The sequence below is a fragment of the Melozone crissalis genome, unplaced genomic scaffold (assembly GCF_028551555.1).
Source record: "Melozone crissalis strain CALT ecotype California unplaced genomic scaffold, PUWL_Pcris_2 ptg000027l_1, whole genome shotgun sequence".
NCBI lineage: Eukaryota > Metazoa > Chordata > Aves > Passeriformes > Passerellidae > Melozone > Melozone crissalis.
The window spans coordinates 30,747,775-30,764,167 of NW_026535805.1; the positions used below are offsets into that span (position 1 = coordinate 30,747,775).

General features: G+C 41.5%; 1 protein-coding gene across 4 annotated transcripts in view; it reads right to left on the bottom strand.

Moving 5' to 3' along the window:
* Nucleotides 1-2,211: 2,211 nt before the first annotated feature.
* GRM1 (glutamate metabotropic receptor 1) overlaps nucleotides 2,212-16,393 on the bottom strand; it is a 180,638-nt gene continuing 166,456 nt past the window's right edge. Inside the window, exons 9-10 of one of the 4 annotated variants that reach the window (XM_054279119.1) lie at nucleotides 13,873-13,953; nucleotides 3,207-3,296 (exon numbers count right to left, since the gene is read on the bottom strand). In XM_054279119.1, coding sequence (XP_054135094.1) covers nucleotides 13,893-13,953 — 61 coding nt within the window. In that variant the 3' untranslated portion in view covers nucleotides 3,207-3,296; nucleotides 13,873-13,892. Of the gene's footprint in view, nucleotides 3,332-13,872; nucleotides 13,954-16,393 lie in introns of all 4 variants that reach the window. The other 3 variants (XM_054279118.1, XM_054279116.1, XM_054279117.1) reach the window with 3 other exon arrangements.

Genomic DNA, 16,393 nt, shown 5'->3' on the forward strand with positions numbered 1-16,393 from the left:
TGTGTTTTTGGAAACAGCACAGCAGATCTTATACTACAACTGTTAGCAGATAGAATTCATTGCCAGTGCAGTGATCAACAAAGACGGCATTTTTCTCACTGCTTTAAGGAGTAATCAGCATTTTAAATAAAAGAAACAGCAACAGAAAATATCCCCCTAAAAGCCCCAAGCAGAACAAAAAATCAACCAACTAACCCTCAGCTGTCTTCAATTCATTATAGAGACATCAATATACTGACAAAAACTTGTCTTTGGGCAAAGTCATTTCATGCTTTCTACATCAGGACGATGATAGCAATTGGCCACAAGTAATATTGAAAGGAGCAAATATTGTGAAAAGAGGATGAGAAAAAAAGACTGTCTCTGGTTTTGAATGTGAGCCAAACATTCGAAAACCAATACTGCATAATTAGGGAAAAACTATGAGATTTGGATCTTCAGAGATGAATTGATAACAAGAGGGACTTTTTAAAATTCAAGTGAAAAGAAACAAAAATACTCGAATTATGATTAATTCAGAAAAGCTCTGGTAGAATATTCAAAAGAAGCATGGTTAAAATCAAGGTTTGCAACTATATTAACAGGAAGACATTCCTTTAAAATATTTTTTGAAATAAAGCGTGGAACTGTGGGACAGATTGTCGTCCTCAGCTGAATTCAGCAGCACTAGCAAAGATCATAGCAGCTAAAATCCTGATCTGTGTATGTATAATAAGCACATTTATAAATAGGTAATCATCATGATAATTAAGTTCAGACCACAGCAACTAGACCTGGACTTTTATCACGCCAGTCATTAGGGAGCTTTAGATTAGGCCCATCTCTAGGAAACACATGAAAGATAGAGGAGGAAGAGGAATAAATGACAGAACTACAAATGCCTGGAAGTGACCTTTAAGCTATATTGTATATTAAACACAAGAAGTGAATGCATAAGAAAAGAACAGGCAAGTAAACCTCAAAGGGTTTAAAAGAATTATCAGTAGCAAAACCTGGGAATCTATGCAGACATTAAGCACTGATGAAATTTCCTGTCCTGACATGATTTCATTTTAAATTATCTGAAGCAGTGAAATAGTTGGTTTACTTTTCCTGTCTCTCACCTGCAAGAGTTCTAAAACAGATTTCTTTTTGTTGGTTTTTTTTTTTTTGGTTAGCCACACTTGCTGCAAAACATGTAAAATAACAAGTTCTCAATGCACTGGTTATTAATATCATATATCTACTTCATAAAATATCTGCAAAACAAAGCACCCTATTATAAGGGTAACGACTGTCTCAGCTTGTATGTGAAAAAAAGGATGTGTTAGCACAGCATACAAACCTTCAAAGATCTATCGAATATTTGTACCAACGCGATATAAAAACATGATTTAAACATAAAAATATTCATAGTATATAAGACAATCTTCCAGTGGTAGTTATTGGACATTACTCTTCACACACACCATACCCACGCATACAGATACACAAACGTACGCTCGCTCTCCTGCCTGGAGGCTCCGAAACCCCCAGCGTGGAATTGCCCTTCCTCCAGACGAACAGTTGTTACTCTAAGTAAACAGTTATTTCTCAATGCATTTGTTTCCAAAGTAACACAATGGAATGATGCAATGGCATGGCAAAATACATTGTTTTATGAAAAGATAGTCAATAAATATTGTTCTGCTACAGGAAATGTTGTGTAACAGTTTAGCCATGTGGTTTGCAACCTTTTACAAAAGGGCAGTTTTTCTAAGTCCTTATCATGGTACAAGTACTATGGCAAGGCTTTCTTCAGAAACCTCTTGAGTCTTAACTTGATCATATTTCTTGCTCTGTTCACAATCAGCATTAAAAGAAGCCCAAATCCCCCAAAAAGCAGCCTAGTATGAAGAATGAAATCATTCAGGTAGGAGTCAGTAAGAGCCATGTGCTTTCACATTATCTCATCTCCTCTACCCAAAATAAAGATCCACAGTTATACCACCTGTAGAAACCAGGAAAAAGGTATTTATGCATATATGTCTCATATACAAGTAGCTTTGTTCCCCCGCACCACACTCTGCCCTTCTGGCTCCTGGGTGTGTTACTCCCATGGCAGACAGACAGCAGTCATGAGGTGTGCTAATGACTTCTCCAGGTCGCACTCCCCAGAGTCCTTTGCAAGCATTGCCAAGAACGGGTGTGACTGAGTGTGATTATATTTTTTTTCCTGCGTGTTTATTTTTTTTTTTTTTTCTATAGAAGTTGTTCCTTTAGTTTGTGCTTTGTTGTGGTTTCCTAACATTTTCCCAAAGTACATTTATTTTCAACAGATAGAGAATCTTGAGCCCTCAGAATGGATTTTTTATTTTCTTTTTGTTTCATTTTAGTTATTTAAGTGCAGGATGAAATTTTTGCCCTGTCATTTGTCACTTTGTTCTCTGCTTTCTCTCCCGCAGCCCTGGGAGGCTTGTCTCCGCACGTCCTCCCAGTGGGCAGCTGCCAAAGTCCTTCCTGCCTTGTCTCTTGCAGCATCTACAGGGTGGACGAGCTTTGCTTATAATCCCTCAGGATGACAGTGGCGTAGGTCACATCTGGGGGTGTGCAGAGCACCGACTCCGACACGGGGGAGCTGGGCACGGAGCTGCCCGAAGCCACTGAATCCCGGAAAGGGGACGGGGGCGTCAGCGCCGGAGAGTCTTCGAGAGTCAGTTTGCTGGTTGCCGGCTCCTCGTCCTCCTCCTCCTCTGTGCTCTTCTCATACACATATCCCTGAATGAGCTTCACCTTCTCACTCTCGGCTTCCTCAGCCGGGGGAGACAGGGGCTCCTGGCTGAAGGCAGCCACCTGGAAGGGCTGCAGGGGCTGCTGCGGTGGCGGGGGTGGGCAGGGCGGCCGCACGCCGTTCCCTGAGCCGGGAGTGGGGAGGACGGCGTTGAAGTCGGGGATGCCGGTGGCAAACTTGTTGACCACTCCTTGCAGCTGGTCCATGAGAGACTGTGGCTGCAGGGGCAGGGTCTTGGGGGACTGCTCAGGCAAGAAGAGTTGCGTTTCCTCCGCCGTGGCCTGCAGCGGGGGGGTTGTTGCCACCCGCCTGTGCACCACCATGGAAGGGCTGTTGGACTGGTTGAGGTGAACGGGCTCTCTGTCTTCTTCCTCCACCACATTGTACAGAGTCTTAGTGCTGATGTCGGTAAAAGTCAGACTTTGGCCGTGGCAGTCTTTAGTGAGGGGTTTGATCACCGCTGTCTGATTGCACCCTGTCTCCTGGTTCTTCACATGCACTGAGAGTCTGTGCCAGGTATGTTCCCCCTTTGGATCTTGTCTTCCACCTGGTTCAGACCATGACACAGACTTTCCATTAGAACTATGAATAAAATAAAGATGGTTTATTTGCATTTACATTACGAAGACACAGGCAGTATAACAAACAAGCCTACAAAAATACTAATTGCTTTGCCTCATTAGTAAGCCTCCCCCCACCAGTTTTTCATGTCCTCCCAGAAATACTACATGAGAAAACAACGCTATGATTTTCATCCAAAAGTGATGTTGGTTATCCATCCTACAGCCAACCTGGAAAGGCTAGCCTGCGGGAAGGGCTCTGGGAGAGCCATCTGTGGTTTGAGGACTTGAGCTGTCATTTGGTATCTAGGTTTGCTCACCATTTTGCAGGGGAGAAGAAAAAAAACACAGGAAAAAGGTCACAGGAAAAGATTTAATTAAGCCTGATTTGCAGCTTATAGGAAATATTTTCAAGCTGTTGGAAGAAAAACAATCCACAGTCATAGCCTTTGGCAAACTGAGTAGAGAAATAAATGGTTTCTAACCCCCCCTTTCCCTTTTATTCCCTCTTCCCCTTAGAAACAGATTAGCTAACAGAGAAATTAAGAACTCCCAGGGCTTCTATCAGGTGGGAGGTAAATGCACTTCTTCCCGAGTGACTGTTTATTTACAATCCAGGCTAAAATTCTGGGACTGAAAACAGTTGGTTTGTGTGGGAGGAGGAACAAGCAGCAGCATGACCACGGTGAGTCAAACCCTCTGACTCCTCGTACGGGCGGGGTCCCACCAAAACTCTGGGCAGTTTGGCCGAGTGAGGATCTGAGGGTCAGGTCCCACTCTGAGGAGCTGTAGGATTTTGCATTTCCCTGTACTCTTGAAAGGAGCAGCGCTCAGAGCTGAGTGGCAGCTTGTGAGCAGCTGGTGGGACAGGGAGCTGAGCAGTGCTTTAGAGGACCAAGCAACTGTTTAACTGCAGGTCAGGCAGTAGAGATGGTTCACAAATTCTAAAATACATCATCTGGGTGCAAACCAGAGACGGAGAGAAATTCTGAGATGATTTATGCGAAGCGTCCTTATCTCGGGGTTTCATCCCTCAGGGACCAGAAGCAAACAAAGGATTACATTTCAGACCCTGAGACTGCCATGCAGATGGGAGACAAAGTGAGTGGGAGGCTGGCACAGCAGCCTCACCTCCTGCTACTGCACACACCAGAGGAGATTGTTTCCCCTACAGTATTGCAGTATTGTTGTAAGCATTTTGCTTCCCTTGCTCAGACTCTCATGGTTCTCTTTTTTAAGGAGTAAATAATTGCCACTTGAATTTTATAAAAAAAACCCCATATTGACTGACTTTGTCATAGCTGGAAGAGACTGGTACAAGACATCTAGTGTTGTAAATCTGTCAAAACAGAAAAGAAATATACATGACAATGTGTCATTTTTCTGTCGAGCAGTAAGTACTCCTGGAGAAAAAAAAAAAAGAATTTTAGGTGGATCCAAGCTGGGAAGCTCATCTCCAACTCCAGACTCCAAATTCTGGACCTGTGACTCACCACCTCTGTAGGAACTGGGGCATATGAAAAGGCCAAACTAAAAAATTCATAACTCCCCAAAGCATGTAGTTGATAGGACCTGGAGTTGTTTTGATTTAGAGCTTTAACCTAAGAGATAAGAAAGTCATGTTCTGAACTGAAGAAGGAAACATCCATTTTATAGTGATCAATGAAAAGATAAGAATGAAGGCTTAGAACCCTTCCTGTTTTGATCAAATAAGCTATGGTATAACTTTTTTTTTTTAATGTGCTATAATGATAAGCAAATGAGTGTAACTCTTGGGTGTGAAAGTTTTTTAAAGTAATGTTTAACATGCCAAGAACTGCAAACTCTTCACACAGAAACACATTTAGTCTAGTTTAATTTCAAAACAAGTATCTTCTTGTAGACAGGAAGTCTACAAGAAGAAGAAATAAGTCAAGTGCTCTTGTATTTTGCTGACGCTGTAGCTTACAATAAGCAAAGGGCTTTTCTAAAAAAATGTTATGATTATCTTCTGCCTTTTGTGCTAAGTCCATTTCTGCATAATTTATTTCTTCACATCTAGTTCTGGTGCATCACCTCACTTTTGAATCCCTCCTCACACCATCTGTTTTTTCTCTATCTCGTTTTATTTCCAAGATTTTGTATTTTACATCAAAGGCAAGCACAGCTATTTTAAGGAGCTCACTACCTCTGTCTTCAATTCTTGCTCCTATTTAGTTCATTTCTCTCTCCCTCACTCTCAAATTCTGGTCTTACTTCCTTCTTCTGTGGCACTCTCCATAGTCTCAGGTCAATGGCCATGCTTAAACTGTGCTGGTACTGCAATGTCCAAAGGTGAGCAGACCATTTCGTCTAAATTTGTCTGGTAGCAGCTTGCTCCTTGGGGAGAGCTGGTCCTGCTTGCCTCTGCTTGCCTGACCTTACTGCTCATGGCTCCAATGGCCTCATGACAAAGAGCTTTAGGGCTGCAGTGGCTCTCTGTGAAATCCATTTGACAAGATCCATGAATTATTTGCCTCAGATTATTGTTCCAGCTCTTTCCCTCTAGTTGCTATGTCCAGGCACTGCTAGCCTGTTAATGAGTCAGATTTTGAGATGGAGTCCCAAGACTGCCATAGAAATACCTGGGCTCTGTCTTGCTGGATGGCTGGCAGGGGGTCACATTGAGTTTGACACTTTCAGGAAAAATTAATCATTAAAATGCAAGAAGAGCACTTGTTATGCTGGAACAAAAAGCAGCCATCTTGAATATCATTAATTCCCATTTAGACAACAACAAAGATGGGTCTGGAAAAGCTCAGACCTGAACAGAGTCTCAGTGAGAGGAGCTGTCTCACTTGTGCAAACTAATGATGACAGTCCTGATTGTGTGGTCATCACTTGCTAAGTGATTGCCATCTCCTCTTTTGAAGGAAACATCCATTGGAGAAGGCCAAGATCAAAATAATCTGCCTGGGTTAATGGGAGAAGGGATGGTTTTCCACAAAAAGGCAAGAGAGGGTATGAAGCCAGGTCACAGTGAGGGTATTGAAAACCTGATGTTCATTAGCACAGTGACAAGATGGCACCAAGTCGTGTTTTCTTCATTTAATCAGTAGGGTGATTACCCAGTGCATGTCCACCATGCGTTCATTTATCTTTCCTAACTCTGTCCTTTCTCCTGTCAATTTTTCATAGGATTTAGACTTCACACTTTCTGCTCAGAAGTGAACTTCTTGGAATCTCAAGGGATCTTAAGGTTTGCACTTGCATATACCCAGTGTAACACTCCACTTACTATTTCTCCAAATCCTCTCATCTAGTCTATATGTTCAGGTGGATTGCTGGACATCCTATCAGCATATAGGGTGGGTTTGCTTTTGCTTATAGGCAAGAACATACTTTGAATTTAGATGCTTTTTCTCAATTTTCACCACAGCTTTATCTATGTGTTTTGTATTTTAGGGGAAATAGAAGTATATTTTTGGTGTGAGTTTTTATTAATTTCACGAGCAGAGCTTTTGCTATTTTTGGTAATTCAAAATTTTGCTTCTAATACATGCATTGATCTTTATAACATACTCTCTGTATGACTCTGGGGCACTTTCAGCTTTCTTTCTTTATTGTAGACCCTAAACAAGATGCAAAACAACTTCAGATCCTAATAGTTACTTCCTGAAATTCTTTGAAAGAACTGATACATCCAGGTCTGAGACTATGGTTCAAAATGGTCCAAAATGCCTGCCCAACAGGAGGACATGCCTATAACTTGTTAAACAGCTCACTGTGTTAAGTATCTCCAGATGACCAAAATCTGGTCCCTCCTTGTGACCAGGAGCTCCCCAGAACCAAGTACAATTTCAGGCCAAGAACAGAGTCCTGCTCTTGCCGGTTCCTGGAGGACCTGACCTTATCGGATTCCTTGGAGTAGTGTCAAGTCTGAGTACTCCACAACTGTTGGCTTCTCTCCCTACTTCAGGATTCTGAGGATGACTTATGTTAGATGTTGAATAGAAAAGGTTTCTTTACATCTCAGAGGCTGAATGCTTCTGAGATGAAAAATTATTGTCACATTGGTCTAAGGTAAGTTAGACCTCTGATCCTTTTACCAGAAAAGTTATAACCTGATATCAAGCATAGAGAATTAAATCACCTTTGAGTCTTGTGGGCCTGAAACTTTGTCGCCTTTTTTTTTTTTTTCCTCGAATGTTTTATGCATGACAATCCCTAATTGATAGCACATGAAACAGTTAAGCAGGGTAGTATGTTTCCTGATGAGGTTAACTCCAGGAACACACAGGCTGGAAAATGGCTTCAGGCCTGGCTTCAGATGCAGTCAGGCAAAGTGTTTGTGAAAGAGCACTTTCTGTTAAAACAGGAAGGGATATTCCTTGATCTCGTAAGAGTTTATACTCTGTTTTGTCCTTTCAGGATGCCAGAGTTGTGGTCTGCTATCTTCTTCAAGTGGCCGTGAGCTGAGGAAGAACCTTAATTAAGATTCTTAATCTTGCTGAGATGAGTGATGCAGACATTTGAGCCAGCTTGGTGGTGTTAGACAAGACACAGAGCAAAGATTTAATATATAAGGCTGTTTGTGTTTTTTTAAACAACAATGGTAATTAATCAGAGGAAGAGGAGAATATTATGGGACAAATAGTAAACATCACCTGTCTTTCATTGCCAGCCCAATGTTTTGGCCCAACCTACCTCCTTGTAGTCACTGTGGTAACTGAAATGCCACAGCCAGTAGGAAGAACTGGATAACCTGGCAGTCCCTTCTATTACAATAAAATTTTAGGAATGAACATAAAATGAGAACTGAGAAGCCTATCAACTTTGTCAGGAAAAATTAAGTCTGAAACAAACCCTGACCTGTCTTACCAGCAGCCAGAGGAGGTCACTGCCAGGTACTGCCCAGTGACCAAATGCTGCTCCTCCCTTCAGAGAGCCCAGGTACAGCCATTGGCAGCTGGCTCCGGAGCGTAGCACATGCAGAGCTGTCCCTGAGCACTGACACAGGTGACCAGCCTTTGGAGGCAGTGGGGTGCAGAACAGAAAGAAATGCCCTGTTCAAAAGCTGTGCTTTGGACAAAACCTTTCTCATCCCTACACAGCACTTGCTGATGGATGCTATCCTAGGGAAGCCAGTGGAGGAATTTCTGCCCTGCCCAGAGAGAGACAGTCAGTAAACTAAAAACTTTCTCCAGCCCTGCAGTCAGGTAAGTGGCAATGAGCTAGACTAAAGCTCTGTCCTGCTCCTGCCTCACAGTTCCCAGGGCCTAAGCTAACAAGCTGAAAATTTAAGGCTAATACCTGCACTGCAGCACACTGCAGGTGCTTTGCTGGTATCCCCAGGGTCTCTTCTGTTATTGTCTCCATTTCAGTAAGGCCACTGGGGCATGAAATGTGATTAAGGGAGTGAGCAGGTTCTAATCCAGGGTAGTGATACCTCCCTGCACTGAGCAGCCACTCTCAGAGCTGCCACAGCCATCCCTGCTGCTCATTAGCAAAGCAAGCCGTGCTGGTCTGCGTGTGCCTGCCAGCCTAACTTCTAGAGCACTGGTTCTAGGGACCCCTCTCTTAAACCGGGGTTGGTAAAATTTCTCTGCACTCTCTCATCAGTGAGGGAGCCCTCACCAACCATAGTCCCTATCTGGTGTATGCTCAGGATTTTTGCCTCATATAATCACCTAAATGAAAAAAGAAATCACAAACAAATTTCAGCCTTAGCTTGTTTACACTATAATCTCTATCTTGGTGACAAGAGGAACTTAAAACTGTTCTCACAGCATGGCTCCAATGCTTTTGTTAGTGCTGTGTAATTAGAGCAATGTTTAACCTCCCACTTGTGTTTCTGGAAATTTAAATTACTTAACTTACTTTTCCTTGTTGCTCCCCTCCTCCCTTTACCCGCCTGCCCTCATCCCTCCCTCCCTCTTTTTTTTTTGGACAAAATTGCCTTGAGCATTGGACACAATATTCTATGTTAATTAGAGCACTGCTTTAAATGTATGATGCAAACAACAACAAAAAATATAGGAGAACATAATGATGTCATACTGTCTTTCCAGGGCAGAACCTGATGATACTTAGAGATGTTGTGAGTGAGCTCAAGTCCAGAGCTGCCTTTCCAACTCTCTGTCTGGCCACTGGTTTATGTAAAATAAATGTAACCAAATAATTTCCTTCATAAGCTACTTTAATGCAGAAGTTAAGCATTACTTTATCTGAGTTGCAAATAGGCTTTCTAATGTATATTCACCCTATTGATAATTGGAATATTTTTCTCTTTTTTAAATTGAAATCTTAATATTATACAGTCTGTAATGTGGATGCAGTACTTATGCCTAGGCTGAGTACCCTGTGATGAGATTCTGGTTTCCATCCAGAGGGTCTCCAGGTTGGGATCAGACCCTTGGGCAGGATCAGAGGTTGGCAGCCCCCCTCACCTCTCTGCTCTGGTCACTCAGATGGGGAAAGCTGGAACAGGGCTGGTGTCACTCACTTTACATTTTGCTACCACAGAAGTGGGTTGCTGCTAGGCTCATACTTGGGTAGGGAATTACTTCCAAATCAAACAGCTCAGATATAGCCAAATGTCCCAAAATAAGTAGATTTATTTACTTTGAGACATAACAATAATTTTTATGTACATAAGCTTTTGTAGAGTTGTGAATATGGGGAGAGTGAGAGGTGGTGAGAGAAATGGTCAATGCATTGTTTCAGTGTAGTTGAAGTCCCACAAGTTCAGCATGTATCACAAATCTACCTAGCTCAACAGAGGTGTGAGACTATTACACTGATAATGTGTATGAAGGTCTGACTACTCATGATAATTACTACTAGAAATTTGTAGTCTCATCTGAAATACAGAAGCTGTGTCATATTTCAGTCATCCAATATTAGTGAAAAAATTTTCCACTCCTGTGTGTTCATTAGGTGCTTTGGAAAAAAAAAATCAAATAACTACTAAAGTGTTGCTTTGAGAAAACAATCTAATAGATAATACAGAGTCAAGATAATAAACAATTTGTCAGAAACAGCAAGAAAATTCATCCAGTGCTCAAGAAATGAAGATGAGAAACCTGCAAATCAAAGTGAAATTAAAAAGTGCTCTTAGTAGTTAATAGCTTTTGAATCTGTTTATTTTGTTATTATTAAAAAGTAAAGCCCACTGAATATTCAGAATTAATTCATCCTACTGAGTCATTTTTGTAATTTTTTTAAGGATAATAAAGTTAATGCATGGGAAAACACGGTGTAAGTCATCATAGGTCCTCTGGTATCAACGGAGAAGCTCATTTGGGTTATCTGAAGGTGTGTTTCATGCTGCAAATTCAAATAAATGTTTATGACAGTGCAGCCAGTGCCAATGCCTGACCTGAAGCATTTATTCTTACAGGCTCAGAAGGGAGAACAGTTGATAGAACCTGAAAACTGAAAAGTACAATGTTTTGAGCAAAGGAACCTAGAAAGCTTAGGAACATTCGAAGAAAATGCTACAATTAAGTTCATTTACAAAAAGTGTAGGTGGGTGCAACTAAGGCAAAATAATCTGTAGGACTGGGAGGCTGTAAAGATCAACAACCTTCAAAAAACATTGCATCAAAAGAAATGCCATGGAGCTGCTGTTGAATAAGAAATACTAATTAATGAACTTGAATAGAATAAAACCACAAAAATTGCCCATGAATTCTGTATTCCCCACTGAAAAGCACCACACCATGGTGCAGAAATCAGTAGATCTTTCCTATGAATGCATTTTAATAGTAATTAGGACAGTTGGAGGTTTTTCCTTGCTTTCTGTAATCCTCTGTGGTTCTGATGGAAAATTATTTGGGCCACAATGTTTTTTACCAAAAAGATATTGACAAGCTGAAAGCTGTATAGTGAACAGCAATAATAAAACACTGGGGACATAGGACAGAGTGCATGAGATAAAACTAAAATATCCAAATATATTCTGGATTTTTTCAAGCATCTCGAAGGCATTAACACCAAGGCTGAAAAGTATTTCACATGGCATAGAGATGCCCAACTGAGAGCTCTAAATGAAGCTAAAAAAGGGCCAAATTATACTGCATGGCCAGAATATTTCCTAGTCTATAGCTGTATTAGAAAAGGAGCAATTCCTTATGAACAGAAAAACCAGCTGCCCTGGATATTTCCTGCCAAAAAGTGTGCAACCCTTACAGGGGTAGTGGTCAATGAGGTCGTTCTTCCACAATAACTTGTCAAACTCTCTGGTAGCCTTGAGAATAAAATAAATTCCCAACAGTTTAAACGGGGCTTAAAGAGCCATCAGACTTGTCTTAGCATGCCAGCATTTTGAGTGCTTAACCCTGTGGCAAACTTAGCCAAGTTGCCACAGGAAGCTTAGTCATGAGGCCTCTTGTTTGTAGTGTACAGCTCTCCCTAATGTGCTGCAGTAGATAAAGCAGCCTGTAAAGCCTGTGGGTTTTTGGGTGTATCCGAAAGTTTCCATGGTAACAAATGTGCAGCTTCAAAAGAAAAAAGCCCTGAAACTCCAAGCTGATGTTTCTGGGTTTAATATGATAATAAAATGTTATGATTCTATATTTCGATGATTCTGCATTTCTAACCATCTCCAGCGTTGCACAGAGAAGGGGGATGAAGATTGGTGAAACAAATGATGCTAAGTATAATATGCATCAAAACACAGGACAGTTCCAAGAGTTTACATCTACTTGCTTGTAGGTGGGAGCTGAGGGAAACCATAGGACATGTGGTGATTTCCAGCATGTTGGGGTGATGAAGCGGGGCCTCCTAAGGAAATTCTGGACTTACAAATTGCTGGAGTTCTGGTGGATGAGATTGAGGCTTGAGACCAGGTGGTGCTGATGGGCAGCTGGTGATATCATGGACAATTGTCTACCGCTCAGACTGGGCTGTGTGGCCACAGGGAGCTCAGACTGTAGATGGAGGACATGCCTTTCCTTGAGCCATAGTGCAGCCCTGCCAGGCCTCTGAACACATCAGCCCTGGCTGGAGGGAGGGGGAAGCCTGAGGGGCAGAGGCAGGCAGAAAAGCCAAAATAGCAAGCTTCATGCTGAGCAGATCTGAAAAACTCCCCTGCTTCTTGAAGGTGTTCTTATCTGGACAGATACCACAAGCATTTGCAGACCCATTGACAGGTTGGAGTCCCACCAGAGGTGTTTCTCAGGAGCAGATAAGCATTTTTTTTCAAAACTGAAAAAAAATATCCAAGCATGGCCATGCAAAAAGCAGGAGGTTCAGCTTTCCCTGTGCTCAGGAGCTTCACAGCGTGTACTCATGCTTTTTTGAATAGAATCTGTTGTTGCATTTGCTTTTACCACCTAATAGTATGCCTGCATTGGACTCCCATTTGAATTTCCAGACAGACAATTGGTGATCTGTACCCTGAGAATCTGCAGCACTTGTTCCAGTTCAGAAAAAAAGAGGCATATTGTTCTGATTTAGAAGATAGAAACAAATAGTTTGTGCTGCTCCTTACACTGCCTGTGTACAGTTTGCTTTTCAGGGTGCCAAATCTGGTTGCTGCACAAGCCCCATAAAGCCATCACAACTGCTCCAAATGTATGATGAATTTTGTGGATTTCTTCTGATCTGCAAATCAGAGAGGCAGGTTGGATTGAATTAACATCGTTGCTACATGCCCACAGATTGCATAGACTCTCAGAGACATACACAGAGCTGGAATGCTTTGCGCTACTCATAGCAGTGCAACGGCATCTCTGGTTGCAGCGGGGAGCACTGCCCAAAATGCTGTGTCAGTGGATCACGAGCATCCTTCCACCGAGTCACTGCACAATCTTCCCTGGGGCAGGGAGCAAGACTGTCACACATCTGCTGCTTATCAGATGGAAAAGAGCATAGATCTGGGAGAAATGAGGTGAAGTCTTTCTGGTTTTGCAACAGCTTGCTTGTTTTCTGCACCGTATTTGTGTTTGCTCAGAGAGGGCAGTATTTGCACTTCTTGCTTCTGAAGAGCAGAACTTCGCTATTGTTTGCTGAATGCAGAATCTGAACGTCTTTCAGAAATTACAACAGAAAAAAGATTCACTGCTGTTATTTTGAGATGCCATTTGTTTCTATACAAAATCCTGCTGGTTTTATTTACATGTGCCTTTTTGTGATTTCCCTGTTTTCTGCAAATCCCACCAAAACAAATGTTTTCTGTGCTCCCTCAGCTGGGTCTGCAGCCTCAGTTTGCTAACAAGCATGGGTTAGCAAGAGCTGTGCACAGCAGAGGTGTCTTGCCATGTAAAGCACACAGGATAGTGTCATCTCTATGCAAAACTACAAAAAGGAGAAAAATGTTGGCTGAATGGAAAAAAGAAGATAAAATTAGTACAAGAAAGAGGACATATTTGCAAAGTTGTAGGCATTTAGAAATAAATGTAAAATCTTCAAAAAATTTATTCAATGTCCTCTTCATCACATCTGGACAATGTTTAAAGTATTGTGTGAAACAAGGGGACATAAGCAAATTTCCCATATTTAATGGCATGCACCACATTTGTCCCATCATTAGACATGATAAACCAACGAGAAAAAGAAAGCAAGGGGTAAAACCACTCTTTGTCATGCAGCTTCTCTTACACATTCACTGCAGGGATTTTTCAAAGCTGCACATGTGCCGACGGACACTGGCTGGTGGGCGAGAATTCTGGCTGCCTCTTCCTGAAGATTGAAAAGAAAAACACAGCCAGTGAGTGGCTATACACATGTGCACACATGGTGGCTATACCACTCAATAGGTGCCTGTCCCTAACCTATGTCTGTGGATTTCCCATCTTTCATCCTCTTGTCACCTCAACCTCCACATAGCTATATCTCCTTGGCTCCAGCAAAATACTGGTTAAAATAGATTTCCATGGTGTTCATTCTGCTTCCTGTGCTGAGCCTTGATGCACTTTTCCTACCAGATGGCAAGGGCTGCTGTGTATCTAGCTGTCAGAGGAACTTCTCCCCTGGTATTCTCAACATAGGATGAAATGATGAAAAAAGGAGCATCTGCCCCTCACATCTTATTTACAAAAGAATCGCCAGACGTTTTTGCTGGTGGAGTTTTTAATATATACTCAGCTGCTGCTTTTTCCTTTGTCTCTCTTCTTCTAATATGCTTTTCTAAATGTTTCTTTTACTTTGGAACTCTGGCTGAATAGTCACTAGCTTTCATTTTATGTGATTTCACTGCTGTGCTTCTTTTTTTTCTAAAGGAAGCATTTGGTTTATTAAGGTAGACACAAAATGAATAGTCTCCTAAGCACTCTATCTGCAATGGTAATTCAATATAGAATTGCAGATTGCAGTTTGGGCTGTTGATATAGGATGATTTCCATTTAATTTTTCTTTTCTTCCTTGCCCTGTCAAGCAGATGCAGATTCTCATTTGTCTTCCCCAGTATCACTAAAAATAATATACACACAAGCACGTGCTTTGACAAAACTCTCAGGTATTTTTGCACATGAAATGTATCACTGAATTTCTGAAAAAAAAATTAAAATAAAATAATCATTGTATTGCAAATAAAATGCAAATAGAAATTCAGCATTTCTCCCCATCAAACAGTCATAGTGCATGCTTGCCAGACTTCTGTGTACCTCCAAATGACAGATTCATGGATGGTGTGTGCACGTACTACGTACTCAGCACATGAGCCCAACAAGCCATTCCTCTCACCATGTAGGAAAGCACAGGAGCACAGCATGATGTACACAGAACACATGCATACCCATTTGGGAGCAGTAGATGCCTTGAGATGACTTCTGAACTATTATGAATAAAACACAAATAAGACATTCTGCTGAGCAATTTTGCCAACCTGATTACTTTGAAGCCTCTAGAAAAATTTAATTCCTTACCGGGTTGTAATGGAATCACTGAGATTTGAAAATTTAAATGTGATCACGACTAGAAACTTATCTAGCATGCTCTGTCCTCCACCCTACTAAAGGCACAGGGATTATTAGGCTTCTGATTAGACAGAATATTCAGCATTTCTACAGTCTTCCATTTTTTTAATCAATTGAAAGAATAAGAGCTTTCTACATCCTGTGCTTTTTGTTCAGTCACAGGAACTGATTTTACAAAACAAGTAGGGACACACAGTTGATTATCTGAGAGAAAAAGCAATACATATTTCACACACATGTATTGCTATGCACTCAGTGGAGGGCACACAGCTACAGACAGCCCTGCTAGGACCATGGAAAAGGTTTTGTTTCTTAACATGGCTTGGAACTTGGATCTCTCTGAGTCAACAGGCTTTGGCAGCCATCATTCCTCAGCTGCTGCCATTTGCTGTCACTTTTGGGTTACTTAGCTGCACCCCCTTTGTGCTTCTTCTTACTCATCTATATCCCTGTAGTGAGCTCAGAGCAGTTTGCTCTCCAAGCTTTGGGCATTTGTTGGTCTTGTTATGAAATCCTCCTAAGCGAAAGGAAGAAAGAAGCCTGCTTCCTCAAGCAGTTCAAAATGCCTCAAAACGTGTTCAAAATACAGCAAGCTCCTCTCTTACTGGGATTGCAATTGTGCTGCTCAGCCAAAATCAGACACAGACATTGCATCTAATAGAGTTTGCAACCCCCAGATGCCTGGCCAGGTTTGTATTCCGGAAATTGGTTTGCATTGTTGTTATTAAAATGCTGCCAGGCTCCATCAAAGCAGTGGTCTGACTCTTGATCAAAGTCAAGGGTGATCCCCACACGGTTATGCACAGCATATACCTAGCAGAAATCCCCTAAACCTCAGGGTTCATGCTTCAGTAGAATTTGAATTTATAGTGAAATTTAGATTTATTAAATGGGAAATGTAGTGCATGTGTTGATAATATTTCAGTGAATTATTTTCCAATTATCAAGTCAATGTCAACTGTGTAAATATTAATAAACACTTTTGATGCATTGAATAAGAAGTATCCTTGTAGGCTTTCTTTTATCTTCCTAGTAGTGTGTGCTAATATTACAGAGCTGTGATTCAGAATTAATGCCCAGATCTCTATACCTTTATATTTTTTCTTTTATTTTTAACGATGGCAATGTATCCCTGCTTCTTTCTCCTAGCCTTGCTGGCAGTAACAGCACTTCACATACATTTCTCTGGTTATAAAACATTAGAT